This window comes from Prionailurus viverrinus, chromosome D1 (genome assembly GCF_022837055.1).
Source record: "Prionailurus viverrinus isolate Anna chromosome D1, UM_Priviv_1.0, whole genome shotgun sequence".
NCBI lineage: Eukaryota > Metazoa > Chordata > Mammalia > Carnivora > Felidae > Prionailurus > Prionailurus viverrinus.
This window is the reverse complement of record NC_062570.1, coordinates 73,510,932-73,534,143: the sequence shown is the minus strand read 5'-3', so window position 1 is coordinate 73,534,143 and position 23,212 is coordinate 73,510,932. Positions and strand designations below refer to the sequence as shown.

Genomic DNA, 23,212 nt, shown 5'->3' with positions numbered 1-23,212 from the left:
GAATTTTATATGTTAATTATGTCAATAAAACTTATTAAAATAATTACAAATGAGCTTTTAGATTTAAAGTGTTTTTCTTTTTCAGCCCTTATCTTGTGTCACCTCTCTGGAGTTTTTGACATTACTCACCACATACTTCTTAGGACACTGAATTCCTTTGTTTCTCTGATAACCAGTCTTCACACCTGTTATTTTCCTCTGACCTTTTGTTTCCTGCTTAAGTATTAGAGGCCCTTATGATTTCCTCCTTGTCTTTTCTTTCTTCACTTTACACATTCTCCCAGGGTAATCTCTACTTTCATGACTTCAGATCTTCAGTTTTATATAGGTAATTAATGCCTCAAGATTCATCTCCAGCGAAATTATTCTGTTGAGCCCAAGGCCTGTATTTTTTTTTAACTTGTTTTATGTTTTTTTTTTTTAATTTACATCCAAATTAGTTAGCATATAGTGCAACAATGATTTCAGGAGTAGATTCCTCAGTGCCCCTTACCCATTTAGCCCATCCCCCCCTCCCAGAACCCCTCCAGTAACCCTCAGTTTGTTCTCCATATTTAGGAGTCTCTTCTGTTTTGTCCCCCTCCTTGTTTTTATATTATTTTTGTTTCCCTTCCCTTAGGTTCATCTGTTTTGTCTCTTAAAGTCCTCATATGACTGAAGTCATATGATTTTTGTCTTTCTCTAATTTCACTTAGCATAATGCCCTCCAGTTCCATCCATGTAGTTGCAAATGGCAAGATTTCATTCTTTTTGATTGCCAAGTAATACTCCATTGTGTGTGTGTGTGTGTGTGTGTGTGTGTGTGTGTGTACATATATATATATATATATATACCACATCTTCTTTATCCATTCGTCCATTGATGGACATTTGGGCTCTTTCCATACTTTGGCTATTGTTGATAGTGCTGCTATAAACATGGGGGTGCATGTGTCCCTTCGAAACAGCACACCTGTATCCTTTGGATAAATGCCTAGTAGTGCGGTTGCTGGGTCATAGGGTAGTTCTATTTTTAATTTTTTGAGGAACCTCCATACTATTTCCCCAGAGTGGCTGCACCAGCTTGCATTCCCACCAAGGCCCATATTTCTAATCAACAAGCAGACATGAACTATATTTTCCACAAGTACTTCAAAATAGTAATGTGTTTTGGTCTGACTAAAAACGACCATGTGGTTCTGAGGAACAATTCTGAGAGTAACACATAGTTTTATTCCCTCAGAGAAAGAAATTAATGGTTTATAATTTGACACATTTAAGATGACTTCCATATACTTTAAATGAAAATGAGTGCAACAAGAATGGATTACAAATCTGGTATCTCTTGGGTTCAAATACTCATTTTGAGTAGGATATTTGTATGTACTTTTAAGTATCTTACAGAGTACCCAAGTCACTCTACAATGAAGAATTGCTTCCTGGGGCGCCTGGGTGGCTCAGTCGGTTGGGCGACCGACTTCGGCTCAGGTCATGATCTCACGGTCCATGAGTTCGAGCCCCGCATCAGGCTCTGTGCTGACAGCTCGGAGCCTGGAGCCTGTTTCAGATTCTGTGTCTCCCTCTCTCTCTGACCCTCCCCCGTTCATGCTCTGTCCCTCTCTGTCTCAAAAATAAATAAATGTTAAAAAAAAAAAAAAAAAAAGAATTGCTTCCTAATCTGGTCCATATTAGATTTAATTTCATTTATTTGTTTAACAAACATTTGAATGAAAGCTTGCTTGTTCTAGGATTGTTCTGGGTGCTAGAGATATAGGAGTGAGCCTAAGAGGTAAATCCCAGCTTCATGAAATTTATAGGCTAGAGGGGAAAGACCATGAAACACACAAGTAAAATCTATAGTACATTGGATGGTACTTAAATGCTAAGGAGAAAGTAAAGTGCATAGGCAATGGGGTTAGAGAAAGTTGCAGATTTAACTACATTATCAGGGAGAACTTTACTCAAATGTTACCTTCTTAATGAAGACTTGAAGGTGAGAGAGTATGCCACTCAGCTCTCCAGGGGAAGAGCAGTCCAGAGGGAACTGAAGAGCAAAGACTCTGAATGAGATGTATAATGTATTTGAGGAACAACAAGGAGGCCACTTGGACAGTCTCAGACAAGAGAGTTATAGGGGAAAAGTAATAGGCGGACCAGATATTAGAGTGCCTGGTGGACTGTTGTAAAGATTTTACTGCTTTTCTGAGTGAGATAGGAGTTATTGAAAGCTCTGAGTGGAAAGGTAAGAAGATCGAAGTTTTTCAGTATCTCTCTGGCTGCTGTGTTGAGAGTAGTCTGAAGGTGGAGGGTGGAGTGGTGGCAGAAACAGACTGGGGAGCTGTTTCAGTAATCCACAAGATTTTATGTATATATCCATAACTATCTGATAGAATTACCACCAAACATTGCTGCCTTCCTGTCAAGCTATAATTGAATTAGGATTTTCTAATTCAGTTCAAATAAATAAATTTGTTGGATATAACATACAGTGGTGAGTGTGCAATTATCTCTCACTGATAGGAATATCTTTCTATTTTTAAATGTTTTGTATTTTTAAAGACTGAATTTTTTTACATAAATCATGTTATATGCGATTCCATTAAATGATTCACAGATAGTGAAAATTTGAGAAACCATAATTTGTTTTGTTTTCTTTTGCAGTTTTACCCTTTTCCCATATCCCTTAATATATAAGGGCAGGGTCCTTATTTTAGCCTATACATTAAAAAATGAAAAGTATTGTTCTTATTTGTATTTTTTATGCCATTACTAAAAAATTGAGCTTTTGTATTCATATAGTTTGCCACATGTGAGTTAAAAAAAACCCCACATGCTATTGTAGGTGGTGTTTTCACATACCATGTATAATATAGATATGAAAATATTTTAAATACTCAAATTTAAAATATGTAGGGAGTAGATTCTTTTTTATTATGAAGTAACCCACAGAACAGTGAATAAATTTATCATCTATGATTAACAAATAATTTTAAGTGCATAAAGCATATATGATTATCTAACAAATACTTGTAAAACAAACACTTGTGTAACTAGTCGATAGGTTATGAACTAGAACATTGCTTATGTTCCTAAAGTCCCCAGTGTACTTATCCTTGGCCATCCCTTCTATGTGTAACCACTGTCTAAGTTATGAACTAGAACATTGCTTATGTTCCAAAAGTCCCCAGTGTACTTATCCTTGGTCATCCCTTCTTTGAGTAACCACTGTCCTAACTTTGAGAATCCTTTCCTTTTCTTGGTTTTACCGTTATGTAAGCATTCTTAAACAATATAGTTTCTCATGTTTTTGAACTTTATATAAATGGAATCATTGTATGTGTTTTTGTGTCTGTCTTTGCTTATCATGTTTCTAAGTTTTATTCATTTTTTTCTTATAGCGCTAGTTCATTGGCATTAGTGTATAGAATTCCATTGCATGAACTGTGATATAATGAAAAATATTAGGTCTTTGTGCTTGGTTCTTGTCATGTAACTCCTAAAGACCTTGGAATCTCTTTTTTTTCTTTTGTATGCTGATGAGATAAATAGTGTCTGGGATCCCTACATAGTTTCAGGGTGGGGCTGGTCACCAGAAAGACTGAGGCATTTTATTTTATTTTTTTTTTAATTTTTTTTTCAACGTTTATTTATTTTTGGGACAGAGAGAGACAGAGCATGAATGGGGGAGGGGCAGAGAGAGAGGGAGACACAGAATCGGAAACAGGCTCCAGGCTCTGAGCCATCAGCCCAGAGCCCGACGCGGGGCTCGAACTCACGGACCGCGAGATTGTGACCTGGCTGAAGTCGGACGCTTAACCGACTGCGCCACCCAGGCGCCCCAAGACTGAGGCATTTTAGAGGACTAGAACTTTTAGCCTTATCCCCTGACCTCTGGAGATGAGAGAGGAACTGAAGGTTGAGTTAATTACCACTTCCAGGTTAGTTCCTATTTGGGACTATTGTGGGCAATGTTCTTTGGAGGTTCTTATGATTTATCTTTCTTTTTAATTTGTTGAAGTTACTTATCTAGGCTTTGAGTCCTTTGGTTATATATTAAAAATATCTCCTTTTTTGTGGCTTGTTTTTATCATTCTCTTTGGTGTCTTTTGATAAAAGTTCTGGATTTTACTATAGTCAAATTATTTTTCTCTTACGGTTAGTGCTTTCTGTCTTGTTTAAGAAATTTTTCCATTCTCTGATTCTAAAGCTTTATAGTTCTTCCTTTCACAGACGTTTGGTTTGTCTCCAGTTGAATTTTGCTTAAGGAGTGAAGTAGGAGTCCCATTTCATTTCCCCTCCATTTGTTCTGGCTTAATTTATTAAAAAGACAGTTCTTTCCCTGTGCTCTGATATGCTACTTGTGTTAAATCGGGTGTCTTTGTAGTTGTGTTTCTGTTTTTGACCTCTTAGCCTGTTCTTTATTAAATTTATCTCTTCCTGCATAAATACCATACTATCTTAAATAAAATTAGCTTTATAATTAATCTTTATTGGGTAGAGCAAATCCTCACACCTTGTTCTTTTTCAAGAGGTTTTTGGCTATTTTGGCCCTTTTGGTTACTGAATAAATTTTAGAATCACCTTGTCAAAAATTATTGTTTTATTTTAGAGCGCAAGCAGGGGAGAGGGACAGAAGGACAGAGAGATAGAGAGCAAGAGCAAGAGAATCCCAAGCAGGCCCTGTGCTGACAGTGCAGATGTGGGGCTGATCTCCTTTCATGACCTGAGCCGATATCAAGAGGTGGATGCTTAACCGAGTCCCCCAGGCGCCCTTATTTTTGTTTAACATATTTATTTATTTATTTATTTTGAGAGAGAGAGAGAGAGAACACACTTCTGCATGAGAGAGGAAAGAGAATCCCAAGCAGGCTGTGGCTGTCAGTGTAGAGCCCACCGAGAGGCTTGATCTCATGAACTCTGTGAGGTCATGACCTGAGCCAAAATCAAGAGCCAGAAGCTTAACCTACTGAGTCACCCAGGTGCCCCAAGAAGTCATTAACTGTGAGATCATGGCCTGAGCTAAAATAAGGAGCCATAAGCTTAACCTACTGAACCATCCATGAATATGTATTTAAATATTCTCATGGCTTTAAATCCTGTTAGGGTGGCCTTCTTTTTGCTGAGGTTAACTAGGAATTCCGCGAGTTATTTTGGTTTTGATTCTTTTTTTTAAACAGTTAAATAGTTAATCTTTTTGTAATTTTGTAATCCTATTTGGTTGATTGTAAACACATTTATCTATGAATTGTTAACAATTTGCTAATTGTAGAACTATTAGAAATTATATACTTTAAAAATACAAAATTTACCAAAAATGATAAGATAGACCTTAATGAAAAGGCTGTATGTTATCTATAGGACTTAAAATTTTTCTTCCCCTGAAAATTAAGTAATAGGCATTGGAGATATTTTATTGACTTGAGGGAAGGGATGACTTTTGGGAAGGTAAATTTTTTCTTATCCAGAAATTAGTGATGCTTGTTCACCTTGCTTTTTGTTCCTTTCCTTATAAATTGTAGCCTTAAGTTGTCCAATAGCCACCTTTGGCTTTTGAGCACTTGAAATATGGCTAGTCTAAGTTGAAATGTGTAATCTGAAATAAAATATATACCACATTTTGAAGACTTAGTATGAGAAAAGATTGTAAAATGTCCCATTCATATGTTTATAATTGGTTACTTATTGAAATGACAGTATTTTGGATAATTGGATTAAATATATTATTAATAATTTCATCTGTTTCTTTTCATTAATGTAGTTGTAAAAAATTTTTAATTCAGTATGTGGCTTGCATTCCACTCCTGTGGAATAGTGCTGTCCTGCTCTACCCTAATCTCACCCAACACCTGGACATTTCTACATTTTCTCTTTTTAACAAAGTTGTATAGTGCCTAATACCAAAGTGCTTGGTTATTTTTGTTAGATTAATTTTTTCCCTTCGTGAATCACAGAGATAGGAGAATGTTATCTTGTCTACTGGGGTTTTTCCTTTTAGAAGAGATGAAGCTCCTCTCCTATTTTTATTTTTTTTTTAATTTTATTTAAGATTTTTACTTTTTTAAGTAATCTCTACACCCAATGTGGGACTTGAACTAACAATCCTGAGATCAAGAGTTAGTTGTATGCTCCACCGACTGAGCCAGTCAAGCACCCCTCCTCTTCTATTTTTAGTTTTCTGTTGGCATCTCCTACTCCCAGTTTCCAAAATAATTTTTTCTGCCACCGCTTGTTTATTCTGAACTCAGCCATGTGATTTTTCAGTTTTAGTTGAATTATTAATAAATAAGCCCTTTTAGGGGCACCTGGGTGGCTCAGTCGGTTAAGCGTCCAACTTCAGCTCAGGTCATGGTCTTGTGGTTCATGAGTTCGGGCCCTGTGTCAGGCTCTGTGCTGACAGCTCAGAGCCTGGAGCCTGCTTCCGATGCTGTGTCTTTGTTTCTGTTTGCCCCCACCCAGCTCCCCCCACTCAAAAATAAATAAACTTTAAAAAAAAAAAAAAAGCCCTTTTAGTCTGGTTTTTTGTTTGTTGCAGAATTTGAGCTTCTTTTTGATAAAGACAATGGTGTCTTACGTTTCCCAGTCTTTGAGGCATTCATTCAACAACTACAGTAGAAGTGTGAGAGTGAATTCATAACCTCAGTGAAATAAGTTTGCTAGTCATGTGGTGAGAATAAATTAATAAAATGGCACATTATTTATTTTTTTTTTTTTAAATTTTTTTTTTCAACGTTTATTTATTTTTGGGACAGAGATAGACAGAGCATGAACGGGGGAGGGGCAGAGAGAGAGGGAGACACAGAATCGGAAACAGGCTCCAGGCTCCGAGCCATCAGCCCAGAGCCCGACGCGGGGCTCGAACTCACGGACCGCGAGATCGTGACCTGGCTGAAGTCGGACGCTTAACCGACTGCGCCACCCAGGCGCCCCAAATGGCACATTATTAAATAGCAGTATTAATCACTTCATGATAGAATTAAACAAAACAGTAAAATCTATTTATTAATGCAGAGAGAAATAACCATAGCCTTGAGGAAGAAGTTGGTATTTATAATAGATAAGGTATGTTTAGACACTTATTTCAGATAACTATTAACATAAAAATATATTGTAGTGAATTAGCACTGCCTGGATTTGAGTCCTGATCTCATCACTTGCTAGCTACTGTGAACTTGGGCAGATTATATAATTTGTATGAAAGTTTTTCATTTGTATGTAGGGATAATAGTAGCTACTTAATATAATTTGTGAGGATTAAATTAGTTAATATATTGCTTTTAGCAGTGTTTGGCAGCAAGTATCTACATATTTCTATCTGTAGGTATGTATAGATATGTAGATACTTGCCACAGTTTTAACAAATATTTTCCATGGTTATTGCAGTGTTGACATTATTATTTTTAATGGTAGCACAGTATTCAGTTGGGTACCATAATTTATTTTTCTTTGAGATTCACTTTCATTTTAGTGGAGAAATATTTGCATGGTTGAACTCAAATCATTGTTTCTCTGTTTTCTTATGTATCTTGAATTTTAAGATCAGAAAGCATTTAGATGGGTAGGAGGACTGGTTTTATTTTTTTCTGAGATTTAAATTTAAATTGTAAATGAATGTCTACCACAGAAGAAGCCAAGAGCTTTTAAATTAATTCTTTTGGATCTGCAAATGGTATCCCAAAGTTTAACTGAATAGTTTAATTGCCCTCTTTTGAACAATTTAAAGTAGCTACAGCCTTGTGATCATCACTGGATTACTCTATGTTGGAAAATTTTTGGCAGATGGTATACAATCATCATTCAAAAACTAGTTATATTGTCTTTTCCAGCTTGAATTAGGAGAACATTAGCATTAAAGTTTGTATTTTGAATTAGCATGTGCAAAAGTTGTTTCCTGATAAATGTTTGTCATCAAATGAAGTTTTGATTTTAAAAAATTAATGGAGCATGTCAGTGTAGCAGCCTCAGAAAAATAGCTGAAGCACTGGGTTACTTTTGGACAGTCTTTCAAATCCTTTATTACCATTTGAGTATACATGCATGATAATTTTTTGGAAAGCTAAAATATGGTAATTCAGCTGTTAACAGTTCACTTTTAATGCTTAGACTTGAATTTAGTTTAGCATGTGCTGCTTTGGGTTGATACTAGGGATAGAGCAAGTAAATGAATTGATATGAAAAATACCACATTTACTGTTAAAATATTTTTCAAGCTATTTATTTTATACCTTTGTTAGTAAATAAGAGGTAACATTAATTTAAAATATTTGGAGTAAGTGTGTTTTCTGTTGAATAAACTGTATCTCAAACTCACTTAAAAAATCCAGATTTCCTCTTTCAGAACAATGTCCTATCATTACCAAATATGGTAGCTAGGAAAGTACTTAAATAAATAGGCATTTGCTTGTGGAAAATGAATTGCAAGTCAGTATCGTTTTCTCTTTGCAAAATATTCTAATCCATTCGATTTTGTGAAAAATGGACTGTGTTTTGGTGTTCAATAATAGGCAGTTAAACTTGATTTATTTCTCCCACCATATATCCAGTCATGTGCCATCCAAAATCTCATCTTCAAAACTGATAGCTCTTATTCCATTCTTTAAAATATGTGGTCATTAAATTAAACTCTGTATTTATTAAGCAGGGTGGTTTTAAATGTTGTGGGGCAGAAGAAAAGGAAAACAAAGTAGGTCTCTGCACTTAAGCTTATTCTAGTCTGTTGGATAGACATACAAATTATAATTTTTTTTTTAATGTTTATTTATTTTTGACAGAAAGAGAGAGAGAGAGAGAGACATGGAGCATGAGTGGGGGAGGGGCAGAGAGAGAGGGAGACACAGAATCCGAAGCAGGCTCCAGGCTCTGAGCTGTCAGCACAGAGCCTGATGTGGGGCTCGAACCCACAGACCACGAGATCATGACCTAAGCTGAAGTCAGTCGCTCAACTGACTGAGCCACCCAGGTGCCCTTGTAGACATACAAATTATAGATTCTGTGTTAAGTTTTTAGTTGTTACTGGAGAAAGTAATGTTAAACCAGCTTAAGCAAAGAGGAATTTATTGGCTTACATAAATGAAAAGACTAGCCTTGGACAAGGGTTGGATCCAGACACTTAATGTAATATTCAGAATCTGTTTCATTTTACTTATCATACATAGCTCTGCTCTTTTCTGGCTTCGGTCCATTCTCAGGCAGCATCTCCTTCAGTGGTGGCAAAGATGGCCACAGCAGTGCCAGGCTTACATCCCATAAGTTCAGCAACTTCAGTGATGGGCTTCCTTTCTAAATAGTTTCAGAAGTTTTGGGATTAAGTCTATTTGGCCAGACTTGGATCCTTTGGTGTGGTTGGGAGTGGGAGAGGGGGGAGTAAGGATGTTCCAGCCCTATTTGAACTAGATGGAACAAAAGGGAGATGACTGAGTTCTAAAAAAGAAGATACAGATTTCTGCCTACTAGAAGAAAGGATACTGAGGGGGCAAAAACAGCATAGTCTATAAAAATGAATAAAAATTTTATTTGAGCTAAAAAGATAGTTTTTTTTTTTCAGTGTTTATTTTTGAGAGAGTACAAGGAGGGGAGGGGCAGAGAGAGGGGGACAGAGGATCCAAAGTGGCTTTCCACTGACAGGCTGACAGCAGTGAGCCCAAAGTGGGCAAACTTATAAACCACAAGATCATGACCTGAGCCGAAGTCAGGAGCTCAACTGACTGAGCCATCCAGGCGCCCCTAAAAAAATGGTTTCTAATAGGAGCTACTTAAGAAAAGCTTCAGACAGGTGGCTGTATTTGATTTGGGCCCTGAAGGATAAGTATGATTTTTCCAAGGCAGAATGAGTATAAGAAAGGACTTTCTAGGTCACTCATCTGAGAAGTTTGGCAGTGAAAGGAGAGAATTAAAATGGAAGCTATTGGAGTCTAAAGAGGAATGTTAAGACTCTTTTCCACCTCGGTATGGAGAAAACTTGAGCATTCTTATGGCAAAGGAGCAGAAGCAAATTAATAATGTAAAGAAGGCAATCACTGATAAATAGGAGAATTCAGTGAGAATTACGATATAAGTAGAAGGCGTTAGAGTTAGGCAGGAAAAGGGAACTGTTCATTCTCTGAGGACACGTGAAATAAGGTGGGTAGTGGTGGCTGTGAAGTTAAAACAAACTTGCTGTTAAATTAGTAAGTGGCTACAGTCTTGCTTTCTAAAAGTAAGGAGAAAAGGTTGATCAGTTATCTATTGCTATGTAACCATTCCAGAATGATTTTGTGGGTTAGCAATTTGGCTTGAACTCAGGCTGGGTGGTTTCTTCTGCTGGTCTTGCCTTCAGTCATTATTGTAACTGTGGTCATTTGAACTGTGGATGGATGGTCTTAAGGTGGTGGCTTTACTCCTTTGGTTGGTGATGACTGTTGGCTGGGCCTTTTTCTCCTTGTGCTCTCTAATCTTCTGTGAGCATTCACAGGGCAGTGGCTGCACTCAAAACAGGAAGAGCTGAAGCAGTTAGGCTCTTATGAACTTAGAACTCCCAGTGTCACTTCTTTCACATTGTATCTGTCAAAGCAAGTCACAGAGCCAGCTCAGATCAAGTGGAGAAATAGGCCCCACCTCTGTATGTGAGGAGAAGCAAAGTGACTTTATAAAGAGTGTATCCTGGAATCAGAGGAATTTGTACCTCTTACTGTTCATCTAACATTTTGTGAAAATTTTTAGTCATGCAGCCAAGTTGAAAGGATTTCAGAGTGAATACCCATATGCCTACCAACTAGATTGTATTATTAATATTTTCCTGTACTTGCTTTATCACGTATTTATCCATCTATCAGATACTCAATTTATATTATTTTTGTATATATTCAGAGTAAATTGTAGACATCAATACTTTCGTCTAAGTACTTCATGTATATTTAGTAGGAGTCTATTTGTTCATAGTTTTTTCTTAACATGAAATGTTTACGGACAATGAAGTATACAAATTTTAAGTGTACATTGTGCCTAGTTTTGCATTCTACCACAGAAGGGAAAAATTTGAAAAGATTTTCAGTGAAATGCCTCAGAAGTTCAACTATAGTTGTATAAAAGAATTGCAAAGAGTGACTTCCTTCAATATCTTGATGTCCTCGTCACTAATAATTTTTTATTTAGTATTACCTCAACATTTAGGATTTTCATTTGTGTTACATTAAAAAAAATGTTTTTTAATGTTTTTTTTTAGAGAGAGAGAGAGAGAGGGACAGGAGTGCGAGTGGGGGAGGGGCAGGGAGGGAGGAAAACACAGAATCTTAAGCAGGCTCCAGCCTCTGAGCTGTTAGCACAGAGCCTGATGCAGGGCTCCAACCTCCAAACTGCGAGATCATGACCTGAGCCAAAGTTGGATGCTTAACTGACTGAGCCACCCAGGTGCCCCTCATTTGTGTTACATTAGTTTCAATTCACTTGGGGTGTTTCCCTACCTCTATCATTAAACTTTTATTTCGCATATACTATGGACAAGCACTGTGCTAGAAAAAGGATGTAAGTAGGAGCTCTCCTCATTTCTAGGTATTCAAACTAAAATCTTGAATCAGATTAGATTAATAATAGATGTCATTTATTTAATGCCTCTGCCTAAGGCCAGTGATAAACACTTTTTAGTTGCATTGTTTCATTTAATTCTTATAATTTAAGAGTTAGATACTTTTTCATTTTATTTTATTTTATTATTTATTTATTTTTAAAATTTACATCCAAGTTAATTAGCATATAGTGCAACAATGATTTCAGGGGTAGATTCCTTAGTGCCCCTTACCCATTTAGCCCATCCCCCCTCTCACAACCCCTCCAGTAATCTTCTGTTCTCCATATTTAAGAGTCTCTTTTGTTTTGTCCCCCCCCTCTGTTTTTATATTATTTGTGCTTCCCTTCTCTGTGTTCATCTGTTCTGTGTCTTAAAGTCCTGATATGAGTGAAGTCATACGGTATTTGTCTTTTTCTAATTTTGCTTACCCTAATACCCTCTAGTTCCATCCATGTAGTTGCAAATGGCAAGATTTCATTCTTTTTGATTGCCGAATAATACTCCATTGTATATACCACATCTTCTTTATCCATTCATCTGTCGATAGACATTTGAGCTCTTTCCATACTTTGGCTATTGTCGATAGTGCTGCTATAAACATGGGGGTGCATGTGCCCCTTCGAAACAGCATACCTGTATCCCTTGGATAAATGCCTAGTAGTGCAGTTGCTGGGTTGTAGGGTAGTTCTATTTTTAATTTTTTGAGGAACCTCCATATTGTTTTCCAGAGTGACTGCACCAGTTTGCATTCCCACCAACAGTGCAGAAGAGATCCTCCTTCTCCGCATATTTGCCAACATCTCTTGTTGCCTGAGTTGTTCATGTTAGCCATTCTGACAGGTGTGAGGTGGTATTTCCTTGTAGTTTTGATTTGTATTTCCCTGATGATGACTAATGTTGAGCGTTTTTGATACTTTTTCATTTTATTTTATTTATTTTTTTTTAACGTTTATGTATTTTTGAGACAGAGAGAGACAGAGCATGAACGGGGGAGGGGCAGAGAGAGAGGGAGACACAGAATCCGAAACAGGCTCCAGGCTCCGAGCTGTCAGCACAGTGCCCGACGCGGGGCTCAAACTCACGGACCGCGAGATCATGACCTGAGCGAAGTCGGCCGCTTAACCGACTGAGCCACCCAGGCGCCCCAATACTTTTTCATTTTAAAAGTAAACTAAGGCATGTGGAAAAGTTTGACTTGCCCAAGCACTTACAGCTTCATGAATCAAGCTGATGTGACTCCAGAACCCAGAATTAACTCCTGAATTATAATGATTAGAAGCAAGAAATGTGCCTTATTTTACACAGTAGGTAACTAACCCTTTAATTGGTCATCTTGCTTCATAGGGTAATTTTAATCTTACTTGTGCTTAAGTAGAAGATTAAATTTTTACAAGCTGATCATTGAGAAAGTTTAATAAACTATTTTTCTAGTTTATGAGTAAATATTTTAGCAATTTGAAAAAGGAGAAATTTTAGTGTTATAATTTTTTTAAATTGAACTCTGCCCAATGTAGGGCTTGAACTCACAACCCCGAGATCAAGAGTTGCATGCTCTACCAACTGAGCCAGTCAGGCACTCTAGTATTATAGCTAATGATTTAACTGCAGATAATCAGATAGATGCGTGGTCAAAACTGTGTGACAAATTCAGCCATAAATTTAACCTTTAAATGGAGTACTGCAGTTTTTTATAGCTTTAACACTTTCATTATTCTGATCTGTTATGTCAGTTGTTCTAGATTATAAACCCTTAATCAATTTTTCATATGATGCTTTTTAAAAAAATGTTTATTTTGAGAGTGAGAGTGCACATGCACGTGAGCAGGGTCGGGGCAGAGAGAGAGGGAGAGAGAGAATCCCAAGCAGGCTCCCGTGCATAGCGTGATGTGGAACTCGATCTCAAGAAACGTGAGATCATGACCTGAGCCAAAATCAAGAGTTGGTTGCTTAGCCAATTGAGCCACCCAGGAGCCCCTTATATGAGGTTTTGTTAGTAGTTCCTTGACTTTATTGACTAGGTATTGGATACTTTTATTGCTAATTGGCTTATGAACAATTTAACAAATAGCCAAAGATTGAAACCATTTCGACTTGCTATTTGCGTAACAGTAAACCATGTTCAAACTCATGAAAGTATGTGACTAACAAGGCATTTTGTGCCAAGAATCCTGCCAAAGTGCCATTAGTTAACAGCAGCCATTGTGACACCTGAAGTGAAAGGTTCTTGAGTTCATCCACCATGCTAGCTTTCCTGTTAGGTCAGGGAATGAGGTAAAGTTATATATGTCTAAGCATATCCCTTACCTCAGCAGTATATAAGATATTTATTTTTAAAGAACAAAGAACATCTTATTTTTTTAAGTTTATTTATTTTGAGAGAGAGCAATTGGGAGTGGGAGAGGCGCAGAAAGAGGGGGAGACTGAGAATCCCAAGCAGCCTCTGCACTTCCAGCACAGAGCATGATGTGGGGCTCTACCTCACAACTGTGAGATCATAACCTGAGCTGAAATCAAGAGTCAGACGCTTAACTGACTAAGCCACCTAGGCGTCCCTGAGATATTTTAAAAATGTTCCTTCACTCAGATTTCCCACAACTGTTCATTTTATTTTATTTTATAGTTTATTTGTAAGTGGCTTTAAATTCTAAGTCATATGAGTGGGTTACAAACAAAATAAATTTGTGTTTAAAAAATCTAATTGAGTGTTATGTTTATTTTTGTGTATAGGTCTTGCTATTTTGGAAGCTACAAGAAAAAAATAGATTAGGGGAGGTTTGGTCATGGCTCAGATATCCAACAATAATGGATTTAAGCAATGTTCATCACATCTGGAACCAACAAGAACAAAAGAAGTGGACAAAGAAGAAGCATTACAGATGGAAGCAGAGGCTTTAGCAAAACTGCAAAAGGATAGAGGAGTGACTGATAATCAGAAAGCCTTTGAGTTATCAAGCAACACCAGACAAAAAGCACAAGTTTATAACAAACAGGATTATGATCTCATGGTGTTTCCTGAATCTGACACCCAAAAAAGAGCAGTAGATATTGATGTAGAAAAGCTCACGCAAGCTGAACTTGAGAAACTATTGCTTGATGAAAATTTCGAAACTAGGAAAACACCTGTCTTGCCAGTTACTCCTGTTCTGAGCCCTTCGTTTTCAGCACAGGTCTATCTTAGACCTACTATTCAGAGAGGACAGTGGCCACCTAGGTTATCAGGGCCTTCCACATATACTTTACCTTCTATTTATCAGTCAACTTACAGCAGTAAACAGACTGTATTCCAAAATGGCTTCAGTCCAAGAATGCCTGCTTTTCCATCCACAGAACCTATATATTTAAGCTTTCCAGGACAGTCTCCATATTTTTCATATCCTTTGACACCTGCCACACCCTTTCATCCACAAGGAAGCTTACCTATCTATCATCCAGTAGTCAGTCCTGACATGGCAAAGCTGTTTGACAAAATAGCTAGTACATCAGAATTTTTAAAAAATGGAAAAGCGAGGACTGACTTGGAGATCAAACATTCAAAAGCTACAGTCAACAATTTACAGGTATCTCCAAAGTCTGAAGATATAAGTAAATTCGACTGGTTAGACTTGGATCCTCTAAGTAAACCTAAGGTGGAAAATGTGGAAGTGGTAGACCACGAGGAAGAGAAAAATATTCCAGGTTTACTAGCAGAGGATCCTTGGGATGCTGTTCTTCTTGAAGAGAGATCACCAGCAAGTTGTCACCTTGAAAGAAAGGTGAATGGAAAATCTCTTTCTGGGGCAACGGTAACAAGAAGCCTGTCTTTAAATATTCGAACAACTCAGTTTACAAAAGTCCAGGGCCAAATATCTCAGGTATAGTCTTTTCTTACTAACTTCTCAAATGTAGTAATATAACACAGAATTCATGTTTGCGTACATAATTTATTAGGTAAAAGAAATCTTTTTCATGTTGAATTTTGTTTTCTTTATTCCTAAATGTGCTGTGAATTTTAGATTGTGCGGTAAAGGATGAAATGTGTTTAGGTCAGTTGAACAATTACTTGCTATTAATAGATTTTTTTCTAGGATTATAAATTAAACTCTAATCAAGGATCTGGCTGTTACTGATAGGTATTTAAGATGATTTTTATCTCTTCATGTCTTCTCATTATATACGGTCCTACTTTCTCTTCATTATCTTTTATTTTCCAGGTTAAACCAGTAATTTTGGTTTTTAACCCCATTATGGAAAGTTTTCCATATATTTTGTTTTTAACCATAAGTGAATGGAAGGAAAGGAAGGAAACCCCATAAAAATCATTAAAGGACTCTCTCTCCACACCTATATTGATTAAAATGAAAAATGTGGTATAGTTGCTGAGTTCATATTGTCTTACTATCTGTAAAAACTAGTTAAGGGTAGCTGGAACAGGATGTCTTCCCTCAGATGAGAGGCAGCAGGATTTAGATTTTTCCTTTCCAAATACAGTATATCATTGCAGGTTTCTATTTTGCTCTTGTAATATCTGTGGGTCTTGGGAATGTTTAAGTTTCATTCTCCCCTTAATGCGAATTACATCATTCAGCTAATTAGACAAGCACTTAGTTACTCTTTAGGTGCTGGGAATCAACTAGCCTTTGGGGAAGGAGAAGCAAATTTTGCATGATTTTGAATGGGTGTATGTTGAATTGCGACTTTAAAAGCCATTTTGGAGAAAGAAGCAGGTAGTAAGAAGGCTTGGAAACACAGATGAGATTTTTGGATGACATTATCAGAAAAGAGAAAAATCTTAACTAATGGAATGTTTTATAAGTGGATTTTGACTACAGTTCACTAAGGATATGTTATTTTAAGCTTTTCAGTATTTACAAATTTAGTCACATAATCTCTTAATACTTTCAATTAAAAAATCACAAGTTAATTGTATATTTTAAATTGATATCCTAAATATAACATCAAATTATTTTCTCTTAATATCTCTGTCGTATTGTTGAGGGTTTTCTTTTTGTTTTTACAAAATAACAGTCATTGGGCACTTGGATGGCTCAGTCGGTTGAGCGTCTGACTTTAGCTCAGGTCATGATCTCATGCTTTGAGTTCGAGCCCCACATTGGGCTTTCTCCCCAATGCAGAGCCTGCCTCAGATCCTTTGTCCCCCTCTCTCTGTCCATCCCCTGCTTGTGTTCTCTCAAAAATAAATAAACATTAAAAAAAAAAAACAAACCAAAATAACAGTCATTTGCTAAAGTATTTAAAAGGAGATGGAGAAACTAAGCCATGAGTCATCCACCAAAAAAAAACCAAACAAACCAAAAACAAAAAAGAAGATGGGGTGGGGGAAATATACCAAAAAGAACTGATAATTGTATATTTAGCTTTCTGAGGCACTACTCAACTTTCCCATAGTGGCTGCACCATTTTACATCCTATCAGCAATGTGTGAGAGTTCTAGTTTCTCCATATCCTTGCCAACACTTGTTATTTTCCATTTTCTGGATTATCGCCATCCTGATGGATGTGAAACAGTATCACTATGGTTTTGATTTACATTTCCTGATGACTAATGATGATGAGTATCTTTTCATGTGCTTAATTAGCCATTTATCTTTTTTGGAGAAAATGTCTGTTTAAGTCATTTGCTCGTTCTAAAAATTGGATTGTTCATAGCAGCTTTACTCATAATAGCTCCAAAGTAGAAACAACCCAAATACCTCATCAACTGATGAATGGGTAAACCAAAGTGGTATGTTCATACAGTGGAATATTACCCACAAAAAAGTGAAGTCCTGATATATGTTACAACATGGATGAACTTTAAAAACATAAATGAAAGAAGCCAGGCACAAAAGACCATGTTTTGTATGATTCATTTTATATATGTCCAGAAATGGCAAATCCATAGAGAAAGAAAGCAGATCAGTGTTTTCCAGGGGTCAGGGAAGGAAAGAATGGGAATGATTGTTTAATTGTTACTGGGGTTTTGGGGAGGATGATGAAAATGCTCTAGAATTAGACCATTTCAGTCTTCTTACCATAGTGGTGATGACCACATAGCATTGTGAATGTATTGAAAGCCAGTGAATTTTATGTTCTGTGAATTTTACCTTAATTAAAAAATATATTAAAGGCACTAGTTCACCTGATCCATCCTGCTCAGGCCAGACCACTGCTGGATTCACATTTGAATCAGTGTTCCAATGGAGAGATCCCTCCCCAAACATGGGTCTCCTTTTTATAGGCAAAGCATGACAGCATGAGGGGATGGTGTCTGACACTGTGCAGTCTGGATTAGGGAAATCAGCTGTTTCAGGAGTTGTTTGGGAAGGGCAACTGCCTAGAAATTGGAAATCTCAGGAGCTATGGAAATTTGCAGTTTTTGCTATCAGAAAAAAGGCAGCACCTGGTCCTATAGGGAGCTAAGTGTAGGCTCAGTCCTCCCATTGGTAGAAGAGAGAGTCCCTGACTGTCCACACAACCCATCCAGGTCACTTTTAAATACTCCTGCTCCTTGCATCACACTTTTGTATGTATGTATTCACATCTTTACAATATATGCATTGTGACCACAATACATAGACTATCTTGAATTTGATCAAATATTTATAAATGACTGGTTTATTTTATATCTGTGTGTCTCAAATTCTAATTTTCTCAGCGTCAAAAAGTCATTTATCCACTAAGGGAAACATTATTCCAAGTGAGCTGAGATTACCATTTTAGGTGAATTGTGGTTATTATATTAGATAAGTTGAGGTTTCTGGATCAACTGGAGTTATTTACTGTCCAGTGATCCTGGATCAGAACTCAGAACCTGAGAGCTGCATTCTTTTTATCTATGTGTAGATATTCAAACTGAACTTTTTTTTCTTTTCTTATAATGGTCACTGAGACAGTAGAGAGTTCCTAAGAATCCTATGAGGACAGAGCAACCCATACCTATTTTACAATTGAGGAAATGTGAAGAAATTTAGGAATTCTTAATTTTTTCATATAATAATGGTATTGTAAGTTAAATGAGCTCTTGTATTTTAGAGATGTATACTGAAGAATTTGTAAATGAAATGTAATAAATTATAGTTTTAATAGAAGGAAGAGCTGGGGATAGGTGCTTCTATATGCAACAAGATTGGCTATATGTTGATAATTATTGAAGCTGTGATGGATACATGGGTGTTCATTATATTATTTTTTCTACTTTTGTATGTCTGAAAATTTCCACAATACATTAGAGGTTAGGAAGAAGACCACAGAACTATTTGTAAGAAGAAAAGCTGATGTTCAGACCCATGATATGACTCTAAAATCACTTCCCCCACTCCATCCCTTTAGTGATAGAACATGCTATTTTGGAAGTAATAAGTTCCCTGTCAAACATGGGTTAAATAATTGGCTTCCCGAACTTAGTTGTATGTCACTGTGCCCTGAAGAGGAGTTTAGGCTTCTTCAGTCCTGATATTGTGTGTTTGGGGGTGGGAATAAGTGGTGAGATTTTGGAATTTGAGGGAAAAGATGACTTAAAAACATTTTTTTTTTCCTTCTTTAAGTGATTTTGATGCAGCTAACCTGCTCCCTTGGACTAGCATTTGGAACCTTTTGACTAGATGACTTTAAAGTTAGTTTCTCTGTATTTCAGAAGCCTGTGAAATTGGGAAGGTGACAAGACAAATAGCAAAACAAAAATTAAGTACCCTGGAAACCGTTTCTTCACAACTTAAGTTGCTTTTGCTACAAAATCCTGCTTCCTTTTCTTTCCTTTTTTCCGTCTTTAGACTGGTCACTTACAGTTCTACTGATATTTTCTCCACCCTTTCCTTTGGTGAGGACAGGGCTGTGATACCCACATGCCTTTCTTTCATTGCTCCCTGCATACATCTTTTCCTCCTTATTTTTAATATTTGTCATAGTACCATCTGCTGTTAAGACATCTAATGCCATTCTATTTTGTAGAACTGCTTTACGCATATGGGTCATTTCAACATTTAATAATGTAATGCTATTTTCAGAGTCATTTAAGGCCTTATTTGTGTATTTATCAAGGGCCTTCTTGTGCTGTATGACATTTTGAGCTGAAGCGTTGATCAGTAATGGCCTCAGTAGTTTTCATTAAACTAATATTTGCATAGCCAGCCTTTCTTTGTCTTCTTTCTATAAAACTACTGTATGGAAACCAACTATCGGTGTTACCTATTGCTAGATCTGGATGGTGGAATAGACTAGTTCTAGTCATATTCAAACATAATAGCATAGTCTGGTCCAGGTATGACAGATGCCAGATTTAGGGTTTGACAGGTTTTGAGAACAGTGTCAGGGGAGGATAAAAGTATAACTTGATATTTAGTTATCCCCTGTCATCCATTGATGACCTTTAGTTTCTGAAATTCTTTGAACCTGATGAGAGGTTGTCACAGTCAATAGCTTTCCCTTTGGAAGTTTAGATGCTTCTACTGGTAGTGCAGTAGCTGCTACTGCTCCTAAAGGCAAGGTGGCCATCCTTGGGCTACATTGTCAATGGATTTGGAAAAATATCCTGCAGGTTTCAATTAATGCCCTAGTTTTCATGTTAGGGGCTAAGGCGTGGCTTCTTTTTTCAGCAAGGAATAGAGTAAATAAATGGCTTTTCTAAGTTTGGTAGAGGTAGAGCTAGTAGAGGGTAGTTTAATTTTTAGTTGTTGAAAGATCCCCTGTTGTTCTTTATCCCATTTTGAAGGCTCTTTATCTGGTCCTCTAGTGGCTTCATATAGAAATTTGGCTAGGACTCCAAACTCTGGGATCTGTAGGTGGCAAAATCTAGGTATTCCTGTAAAGGTTTGGAGTTGGTTTTATGTGACAGGAGGTTCCAATTCTATTATAGCTCTTTTTCTCTCGATTGGCAGGGAATGCTATCCAGTAGTTAATTCATATCCCATATTTCTGTTTAGAAGTTTGAGCCTTTTTAGACTGTTCTTGGTATCCTGTTTCTCTAAGAAAGTTTAGTACAACAATAGAATTATTGTCTGAGACCTCTTTCATGGAGCTTCATATTAAAATATCATCCACGTATTGTACTGTTATTCCCTGAGGCAGTGTAAGGTCTCTAAACTCTCTGCTGAGTGTGTTGCCAGACAAATGGGGACTCTTGTCTAAATCCCTGTGGTAGGACTGTCCATGTAAGCTGGCATGCTTGATGTTTTCCTACTGGAGTCAATTCAAAGGTCAGTAGAGGCTGGACCTCTTCACTTAAGGGGATACAAAAGGAGAAATGCTTTAAATCAAGCACTGTAAGCCATACACCTTTCTGTATTGCCTGAAGTTTGAGTCAGTACAGTATAAGGGTTTGTCACTCTAGGGTGAATAAGACTATAGCTTCATTTATTACTCTGAGGTCTTGTACCATTCTGTACTGGCCATTAGGTTTCTATTTAAAAAAACAAACAAACATTTTTAAAAATGTTTATTCATTTTGAGAGGGTGTGGGGGAGGGGGGAGGAGCAGAGAGCAAGAGAGAATCCCAAGCAGGCTCCATACTGTCAGCACAGAGCCTGACGCAAGACCCCATCTCACAAACCATGAGATCATGATCTAGCCAAAATCAAGAGTTGGACATTTAACCAACTGAGCAACCCAGGTGCCCCTTAAACATTTTATTTTTAATTTTTTTTAATGTTTTTTTTATTTTTGACAGAGAGAGAGACAGCATGAGCAGGGGAGGGGCAGAGAGAGAGGGAGACACAGAATCCGAAGCAGGCTCCAGGCTCTGAGCTGTCAGCACAGAGCCCGACGCGGGGCTCGAACTCACAGACCGTGAGATCGCGACCTAAGCCGAAGTCAGACACTCAACCGACTAAGCCACCCAGGCGCCCCTAAACGTTTTATTTTTAATCTCTGCACCCAACGTGGCACTCAAATTTACAACCCTAAGTTTAAGAGTTGTGTGCTCCACCAACTGGGCCAGCCAGGCACCCCTCTCCATTAGGCTTAACAGGCAAAATGGGAGTATTATAAGGGGACTGGCAAGGTTTAAGAATTTCATTTGTAAGAAATTTATCTATGAGTGGTTAGATTCCAGCCCTGACTTCTGTCTTAAGAGGATATTGTTTTCTGTGTGCAATAATAGCAAGATCCTTTAGAGCTGTTTTGATGGGATGGACTATTGCCTTCCCTGGGATATCATAATTCCAAATTTGGGGATCTACATGTTCCCAAATGTTAGGGGGAATTCCAGGTGGATGTCCAGTTTTTCTTCAGCCCTTAGAGAGGAGACCATCCTCCTGTCTAGTTAGTTTGAACTGGCTTCCCAACTTAAACATGAGGTCCCTTCCCAGTAGGGGAGTGGGACAGGAAGGCAGAACCAGAAAAGAATGGGTAATTACTTGGTCTCTATGTTTACAAGTTACAAGAAAAGTTTGTAAGCATGATTTAAGTTCTCCTTCTATTCTAGTAATTTTAGAAAGACAGGTCGCACTGGAGTGCTAAATAAGGACAGAGTGAGTGGCTTCTGTATCAATAAGAAAATCAATGAATTTAACTTACTCCCACATCCAGGGTAACATGGAGCTCAGCCATCATTATGTTCAGGGGAGCCAGATCAATCTCAGGGCCTTGTCATGCTCTCTTCAGGTTGTTCCACTGGGTTGAAGTTTGAGGACCTAGGGCCATTTTTGCCAATTTGTGGTGAATGTCTGGTGCTGACTGGCTTATAAAATGCCTATTTAGGATAACCAGCCTTTCTGGTGTGGCTGAGTCTAAATTTATATATTTACCAATTTATTCTATTAAAAACCCCTAAAATAAGGCTGGATTTTCATCTTTTTTTTTTTTTTTCAACGTTTATTTATTTTTGGGACAGAGAGAGACAGAGCATGAACGGGGGAGGGGCAGAGAGAGAGGGAGACACAGAATCGGAAACAGGCTCCAGGCTCTGAGCCATCAGCCCAGAGCCTGACGTGGGGCTCAAACTCACGGACCGCGAGATTGTGACCTGGCTGAAGTCGGACGCTTAACCGACTGCGCTACCCAGGCGCCCCTGGATTTTCATCATTTGCCTGGGTTACTTCCTTAATTTTATCAAAATTGACAGGTTTAGAAAATCCTCTTTTCATTCCCTCCAGTAAACACATGACCATATGGTCTCATCTTCCCCTGTCAGGTCTGTCCTTTTGGTAGTTCCAGTGAGGCTCGGCATTAGGAACAGTGAGTGTCTCCTCCTACTAGATAATGATTTCTATCCCTGGTCACCAGCTTATCTGCAAATTCTTGTGTCCCAGCCCAAATTTAGGCCTTTTCTTCTGGGGTACAACAGTGCATTAGAATAATATAGATACCCTGACAGGATAAATCAAATAGTAGAGACACCTGGTGAAATACATCTATAAACTTACATGGATCCTCTGAGTATCATCCTAGTTGTTTTATTTGTGCCAGATCTGACATAGAAAATGGGACATGTACCTTAATTGTGCCCATTTCCCTGTTTGCTGCTTCCCAAAGTGGATACAGTCCTGCCTTAGTCTGAGTGTTTGATAGGTATGATGTTCTACTTCTAGTACATCCCACTGGGCTTGGAGCAGAAGGCCCCAAAGGTTTATATGGAGGGGGAGTTACTAAGGGTCTGGGCTCGCATGTGGGCTTATTGTGACTTTTTCTTCTGCTGATTGATTTGTCTGACTCAATTGGTTTCTTTGATTGAGTGGTCTATTTTATTTATTTATTTATCTATTTATTTATTTTTAGATTTAA

At 37.6% G+C, this 23,212-nt stretch overlaps 1 protein-coding gene across 2 annotated transcripts in view; it reads left to right on the top strand.

The window, feature by feature from the left end:
* Positions 1-23,212, top strand: part of PIK3C2A (phosphatidylinositol-4-phosphate 3-kinase catalytic subunit type 2 alpha) — a 125,979-nt gene that overhangs the window by 13,511 nt on the left and 89,256 nt on the right. The window contains exon 2 of one of the 2 annotated variants that reach the window (XM_047877140.1): positions 14,246-15,270. In XM_047877140.1, coding sequence (XP_047733096.1) covers positions 14,299-15,270 — 972 coding nt within the window. In that variant the 5' untranslated portion in view covers positions 14,246-14,298. Of the gene's footprint in view, positions 1-14,245; positions 15,370-23,212 lie in introns of both variants that reach the window. The other variant, XM_047877139.1, reaches the window with a different exon arrangement.